At 34.2% G+C, this 7,903-nt stretch overlaps 2 protein-coding genes across 2 annotated transcripts in view; one reads left to right on the forward strand and one right to left on the reverse strand.

Annotated features, from left to right (window-relative positions):
* LOC117109712 (ribosome biogenesis regulatory protein homolog) overlaps positions 1-4,200 on the forward strand; it is a 9,572-nt gene extending 5,372 nt beyond the window's left edge. Inside the window, exons 8-11 of the mRNA XM_033252098.1 lie at positions 931-1,046; positions 2,298-2,339; positions 2,659-2,754; positions 3,683-4,200. Coding sequence (XP_033107989.1) covers positions 931-1,046; positions 2,298-2,339; positions 2,659-2,754; positions 3,683-3,838 — 410 coding nt within the window. The 3' untranslated portion in view covers positions 3,839-4,200. The remainder of the gene's footprint in view (positions 1-930; positions 1,047-2,297; positions 2,340-2,658; positions 2,755-3,682) is intronic.
* Positions 4,201-5,755: 1,555 nt separating this feature from the next.
* Positions 5,756-7,903, reverse strand: part of LOC117109713 (probable E3 ubiquitin-protein ligase MGRN1) — a gene marked incomplete at its 5' end in the record, with an annotated part of 7,554 nt that continues 5,406 nt past the window's right edge. Inside the window, 2 exon segments of the mRNA XM_033252099.1 lie at positions 5,756-7,042; positions 7,482-7,620. Of these exon segments, the coding sequence (XP_033107990.1) occupies positions 6,822-7,042; positions 7,482-7,620 (360 nt within the window).

Genomic DNA, 7,903 nt, shown 5'->3' on the forward strand with positions numbered 1-7,903 from the left:
GGTGTATATATATGTGTATATGTATGTGTATATATATACACGTATATATATATAGGGCCTATATACTTTTTAAGTCATGTATCATGCATAGGAACGTTGACGCCTGCAAGGCTCTGGTTTGCTTTTTCTTTCTTTTTTTTTTTTACTTTCCAAAAAGGGGGATTGAGTGGGGCCGGCCCCGAGTTACAGGATGGAACGATGCCCTACGTGTTATGTGCGATTTATGAGGCATAGGGAATGGAATTGTGAGGATAGCAAACATCCTGGCAATTTAAGGGATTTGAGCCCATGACCTGTGTTTAGAAGGCAAGCTCCTGAACCACTAGACCATTTCTAGGATGAACAAAATATATTGATGTAGTATTGCTTTGAATCATGCTCTATGATGACACTCTGTAAATATATGCCACATCACATGACCATAAATATATATGGTTTAAAATCTCATAAATTAAAAATAATGTTGGATGTGTTAGTATTTATTTCCAATGTTTTACCTTAAATTATTACTTCAAAGCAAGCAAAATTGTGTCAAATCACCTGTGTCAAGTAAACTCAAAAAGTATGTCAAAGGTTATGTCCTTAAGTGACAACATCTTCTCAACTGCTACAATGTGATATGACCTCACATGACTCAAGTATCTAATAAGGGGGCAGATCCAGAATTTTTCGAAGAGGGTGGTATCAAATTCTTAGGATAGATAAGTAGGAAGTCCTAACTGTAGCAGCAGTGACATAATGAAGGGGCCAGAGACCCTGTTGATACTGTACATTTTGTAGTTGTCTTCTATTTTTTCTTGTTCCAATACATGGCATTGGTTGTGGTATGTATTGAAATTAAAAAATAGGTGGGTAATGGTGTATCCTCACTGAATAAGCTTCGGTCAATGTGCATGTAATAATTCATGGTGTTTGTTTCTTTTTCCTCAGTTCCAGGCGTAGGTGCCACACCCACAGTTGATAAACCTAACAAATCACAGCTTACACAAGCGCTACAAATGGCTCAAAAGTCTACAGCATCACTTGGAAAATTTGACAAGAAATTGGTAAAAAACATATTTTATTTGTTAATTAGTAATTAGAGGTGTATTAATTATGGTGTTAGTAATATATTGTGCACAAATTCTCTTCAGGTTTTGAGAGAGCGTTTGTATGTTACAGTTGCAGTTTAGTTTTTCAATATTGTCTTTCAACCCAGGAGGATAAATATGTACCCGATATGGTTCAATCAATACCAAGCACTGATTTTAGCTGCTTGTGGAATAAGGTTCTCCTGGGAGCTGAGGATATGTTCCATAGGTGTTAGATTGTTATTGGTTAAAATTTTTGCTATTATTATTATTAATGATTATAATTTGCTGTAATTTTATGCAGACTGTTTTGAAGCTGTATCTTGGTGGTTAATACTGTATGATTACCCACCAGGTTTCGAATTTCCTCAAAATGATCCATCAGCAAAAAATTTGCTGTGGGCTATGGCTTTACTACATCAATTTATTCTTCTTTTACCATAACAATCAACAGTTTTTATTGTTGGGTAAAATCCATTGCTAGGTTTAGCTGGGTTAAGCAACTTGACAGCTAAAAGCTTGCTGTCGATTCTGGGATTTAGTGGAAGGCCCTTTCTACAGCAATTGCTGTCTGGAAATTCAAACCCTGCCCTCCAATCTCAAAATTGTTATCATAATTCTTATTCATTACTTTCATTTTTCATAAGTTTCTTATTGTAAGACACTTGCTGTAGAATGAGGAATAACTAAATATGTAAATAAACAAGCAACAAACAAACAAATAATTATGATTATGTTTTTACTATAGCTTTATTTGTTACTTTATATTTAGATTAGTCAAGAATTTTTATACCTTGTTAAGCAAACCCGCTGCCCACTAATAACGATAATTTCGAATAAAGATAAAATTTTATTTTTGGTCAATTAGCGCACATGCCACTATAAAAAAATGAAAATTTAAAAAAAAAAGGTTTTTCTTTATTTTTTTTAAGCCCACCGCTGCCTTGAAATTTTCAAAAATAAGATATGTGTATTTCTTCCTAATTATATTCATTTAATGCATTTAAGCATCTCATTACTACACGTTTACATTCACTAATAAAATTTTATTTTTATTTTCTCCTCTGTCTGGATGTTTTTGGCAAAATGTTATTTATTAATTTTTTTCCGCCCTTCTCCGATGATCTTTAAAAAAATAAGTTTGTAAAACAAGGTATAAAAAAGTCTCGACTTATGCACAGTGAATTGTAATTTGCACTAAATATTGATTCCACTTTTGTCACTTAGCCTAAAGAACCAACTCAGAGAAATACAGGAAAAAAGAGAAAGGTAGGGACACCTATTGGTTTGTTTTGTTTATCTTACTATTAAAAATGTCGTTTTGTGTCTTATTTTGTGAATACTTAACTGAGTGAATTGATTTAAGCCAGATTCCTAATGAAACTTACCAACGAAAAATAATAGAATCGTCCCGACTCATCAACGTTATGTAACCAGCCTCAATTTTCCTTCAGATCGCATTCAAGCTTACTTTATAAAATGTTTGTATTTAAGCACTTCCCTGATTGAAAAAGGTTTGTTAAATACTCATCGAGATTGTGGTGGTTTATGCTCATTATTTAAATGTCTTTTTTTATTGATTTTGAAGTTTCAACCTGTGATTGGCGCATTAAACGCAGAGAAGGATAGAGAGCGACAGATATTGGAAACGCTCAACAAAAAAGGGAAAATTAATGTTAACCAGGTTTGTGTACAAATCCTAAAATTTCCGTGTTTATCTACTATAGGATAGTATTTAGGTATATCTTGGGGTGTCCTGTGGTCTATCCAAGTTAGTCTATGTTAGTTCAGGGTAGTCAGTAGATCTGCCCACTGTAGGCTGTAGGTACTGTATATCCAGGGTAGTCAGTAGGTCTGTCCAGTATAGGCAGTAGGAATAGCCAGGGTAGTCAGTAAGTCTGTCCAGGGTAGGCTGTAGGTGTATTCAGGGTAGTCAGTAGGTCTGTCCAGCATAGGCAGTAGGAATAGCCAGGGTAGTCATTAAGTCTGTCCAGGTTAGGCTGTAGGTATATCAAGTGTAGTCAATAGGTCTGTCCAGCATAGGCAGTAGGAATAGCCAGGGTAGTCAGTAAATCTGTCCAGGGTAGTCAGTAGATCTGTCCAGCATAGGCAGTGGGTAGGAATATCCAGGGTAGTCAGTGAGCCTGTCCAGCGTAGGCTGTAGGTATATCCAGGGTAGACAGTACTGTACGTCTATTCAAGGTAGTCTGAGGATTTATCCATGTAGTCTGTCAGTCTATTCAGAGTAGCCCTTGTGTTGTCTAGTGTAGCTTGTAGGTCTATAATATTATCCTGTGTATCTGGGATAGGCAGTAGGCCTATCCAATGTAGGCTGTCTTTGTCCCACGTAGGATCAAAATACAATCATTTTAGCAATTAGTAGAATGGAATGCAATATTTTTTCATAAATGTACAATATTTCTGATTCTATGAATGATTTCAAATATATACCAATTTTATGAGGTATCAGTTATTTGTTTATAGTCTGTTTTAATTAGATAATAATAATTATTTTTTTTAGATTGTGGTTTTCATATGAATTCTGATTTAAATTTGATGATAAATTTATGATATAAAGTACTGAATTAATTTTATTCTTTCCAAATGATTAGGCTGTAAACAGGGAGATCATGGATGACCAATTAACAGGCCCAGGAGAAAAGAAAGAAAAGAAGTCAAAGAAAAAGGGCAAAGGCCAAAACAGGGCTTTACCCAAATCGAACAGGGGACCAAACAAAAAGTCAAAAAGTAAAGGCAGACATCGATAGCAGGGAAATGATGCAAAACAACAGTAGTTAAGGGACAATCTTTATGTGAAAAATACAGTTGATGATATTTAAAAGTGTTTTTTAAGAAATTACTTCTGACTTTACTTTTACAAAGATCGTGTCTACTGTGATATTTTGTGGATATAGCTCTTCTTCATGTTTTGTTGAATTGCAGTTACATTTAGTGGAGTTTATCTAAAGTACCGTATGAGAGTCTGTCCAGGGTGGTCCAGTCTGTCCAGGGTAGTCCAGCCTATCCAGGGTATTTTAATGGAAATGTGAAAGGCTTTGCAACTATCAGATGTACACTGATTACTACTGTACTTGGATAAGGATATCAATAAATTATTAGATCAAATGTATCACAGATGTTGATTTCTATACTGTACCATAAAAACGGTAAAAGTAAAACTAAGAGTGTTAAGAGAAAAACCCAAAACTCTGTTATTGTGCTTAATACGCAATTCAGCACAATGATGCTGCGAGTTATGGGTTATTCTCCTACCTTTACCTTGCACATAGACATGGTCGGTGACTACCTAGCAGCTGTATCAATCAATTAATAATATACATTTATTCAATCAATAGATGAACATAACAAAAATTATTAAATTTTAATAACATAATTCCATTGATAAGGATCAAGTTATAGAAGCAGTTTGGCTTGTCTCAATTGACCCTTATATAGGTGCTTGTAGTAGCTTTGTTTATATCTCACAACAATGGAGTTGAAGTGAACCAGAGCATCAGAGTGGCCCCTATTCACAGTGGCTTATGTAGGAGTTTTGAAATGGGGGAAGAGTGAAAGTGGAGTTGGGGGATCTAGGTTGCAAAATACAGTGATTTTTAACTATTTGGACTTTTTTTGCTTCAGATATTTAAAATGTGCTCCAGCCAGAAGTACTGTACTGTACTGACCTTCCATTTTAAGTCAGTTTATCTTTCTTGGTTTACTAACAGAACAAATTTTCTGGAACCAGTGCTGATGTTAAGGCTGTAGTTAGCTTTTGCCCTGCCTAATTCACTCGACCCACCCAAAAATAAATTAGTTTATACATCAATCTCTCAGCTATAGCTACTTTTATGTGTTTTAGTATGTTACATGTTTCATTGACTATTCGCAATTTATAGTAATCGCAGCAATAGCCAAAATGAGTATACAAAATCTAATTATTTAAATAGAATCTACCACATAAAATTGTACGAAAGGAATTCTTCACACAAAACACTCTTAAACAATCCTAATTTGTCTGGGGGTCATAGCAAAGTATTGGTCATTCTTCCAATCAATCAAAGTTATCAAGGTCTTTATAAAGTATTGTAGTCTGTGGGTTAACTTCTTTAACATAGATCTGTGTCGATTACATAGTCCTGTCAGTAACTATCTGTGTGTTGTTGCAGCCTGATTAAATTTTCCCTAAAAAACCTTCAATAAATACCGATAAAACTTTACATTTCTTTAAGTATATCACTTTTATTCACAAAAGGAATCAAACACAAATTACAAAAATTATTTATACATTATGTCTTGGTTTCTACTGTACTTTTTTTTTTGTAAGTTGTGTCTAAAGATCCAAAATATGGTATATGGTATCTAGAATGATCTGCTTGATTTTACTTCAGAAAAAAGCTAAATAATATTTGTGACAGACTCTGGCAAAACCCTCAATTTGTTGCAATTTATAATTAATTTTGAACATTTTTTTTGTTTTTGCATTTTATAAAAGAAAATATACTGAAGTACATTTCTGCAAAATATCAATCACTAAATGTAACTGAAAAGTATATTAAGTATTTTTAAAATACAAATCTTATTTTGGAATCTTTGGAAGCTGTTTTCTCAAAACCAACATGGCTGATATCCAGTGAATTAAATATTCACAGCTTCGCTAAAATACTCAACTAATTTCCATCAAATAAACACTTTAAAAAAAAAAACTTCATGCAAAATCTAAAAACACCAAAAACTCAATTTTGAATTTTTCCTACAAACGGCTAATTTTGCCAGATCCAGTCACATTTTATCTCCATAATATTTACACATAATCGATAAATGAATGCATCCAGTCATGAAAGTATCTCTTAATCCATTATTTACACAGTATATTTAGATAGATAATCATAATTGTCCAAAAAATTCATATTTACAACTCTGCTTCAAAAAAACCCCATCATCAATTATTAAGTATACTGTATAACCTTCCCCGATGGACTTTTAAACAATCGATAAAGCAAATAAATCTTGGGTAATATTAAACTATAGTATGTTTAAAAAATAATTTGAAATATTTGCATAAACTATTTTTTACGTCATCTGACAAATTAAGAGGGGAAATCTATATTCATTTAATCCTGTCATGGTGAGGATCTACTGTACTATAAAATCTTGTAAGATTTTTTTTTCATTTTGCATTGATGCATTCAACAAAATCATTTCCATGATTGTCACCCTTCATTGGGTGTTGCTAAAAAACAAGAAGATTAAATAAACAAATTATATTATTTATATATACATACTATTTTGATGAAAAATAAATGAATTGAAACTAGTATCAGCATATAATAGTGATTACTGCCATTTATTGGCTTTTGCTACGGATGTGAACACATCTTTAAAATTAGTGAGAAATTCATATACTATATAAGTCAAGTTTTGATAGTTGTTAAAATTGTTTAGATATACGTATTTATTTTCTTGTGTTTCTTGATGAATTGTTACTATGGTTACACGTAATATTTTAATGAATCCCTGAACAGGACGGCTCTGATAATTACACTATATAAGTCAAGTTTAGATAGTTGTTACAATTGTTTAAATATATTTATTTTCTTGCATTTCTTGAAAAATGGTTACTATGGTAGCCTTTGTTACTATGGTTACACAGATTATTGTTATTAATCACTGAACAGGGCAGCTCTGGTAATATTAGCACTGACGAGCCTGCCGAAATAAGTGATCAACATGTCTTGAAGCAAATGGGCCTTACACCAGCGTATGTTCGTATGTTTGGTCAAACTTGACAGTTGATGGGGTGGAAAGGAGTCGACGAGTACTTGACACACTGCCCGAACTAGCTAGACTCTCCCTTCTGTCTTCGTCAAGTGGCATTCCGGGTATCTCTACACTTGGCAGAGGAGTAGGGCTTGGATGGCCAGGAATAGTAGGTTCTTGTTCTTGGAAAACGGAGTCTGTTGAACTGACAACTAGGAAAGATGAAGAGGATTGAATTATCTCAAATACAAAAACACAACAGGATGAGCAATAATCTGCTACCCTAATTGAATGTAATGCAATGGATGTGAATCTGCTGCAGTATGATGGTAGTGAAAATAGAAGTGTGATCAACAAATATTATCAGGGGTTGCAGTGTTATGGAGGACTCTGAGCCACTTGTGCCAATAAAATAAATGAAATGAAAATATTGTTACTTTGAAGGATAATGTGTGAAAATATTGCAAACGAATCAAGAGAATACATTCTATAATAACAATTAATATAATTTTTTTTTACTATCCATAACCATAGTCTCTCCTTGTTATCATATTACTCAAGCCCCTCACCAGAAACCTTAGACAGACCCTTGGTTTGAACCTCCTTCAGCAAATTGCTGGAAGTACTAGTGAGGTGAATAATACTACTTACTACTCTCCTGTTTGACCTCCTTGGTGAGTGTATCTGATTTGGGTGAGCTAGGCTCTGATGGACTGATGGCTGTTGAATCAGTCTCCAACGAGAGTGCTTCTATTCCTGAACTAACCTCTTCCTTTTCATCAACCGTGGCCTAGAATAAATATAAAATGTAAAAATATATGTGTTGTGCATAGTTACCCACCTGAGAGATTTGAAATGCGGGACTACACACTGGTTGTGTGGGTGGCGAGGCCCAGGGTGGAACCCTGGGTTACAGTCACATAACGCGCAAGACTGCACGCGACCAAAGATACTAGAAATACAAGATAGAGTTCTCGCATTGTCAAAATGAGGCGGAAGTCGTGCCCAACGTAGGCGGCGCCCTTCTTTTTAACCATTCAAGTTTCCTATACTTCGTGCCCAACGTACAGGGC

The sequence above is a fragment of the Anneissia japonica genome, unplaced genomic scaffold (assembly GCF_011630105.1).
Source record: "Anneissia japonica isolate Jap-2015-1 unplaced genomic scaffold, ASM1163010v1 scaffold3782_len1007564_cov172, whole genome shotgun sequence".
NCBI lineage: Eukaryota > Metazoa > Echinodermata > Crinoidea > Comatulida > Comatulidae > Anneissia > Anneissia japonica.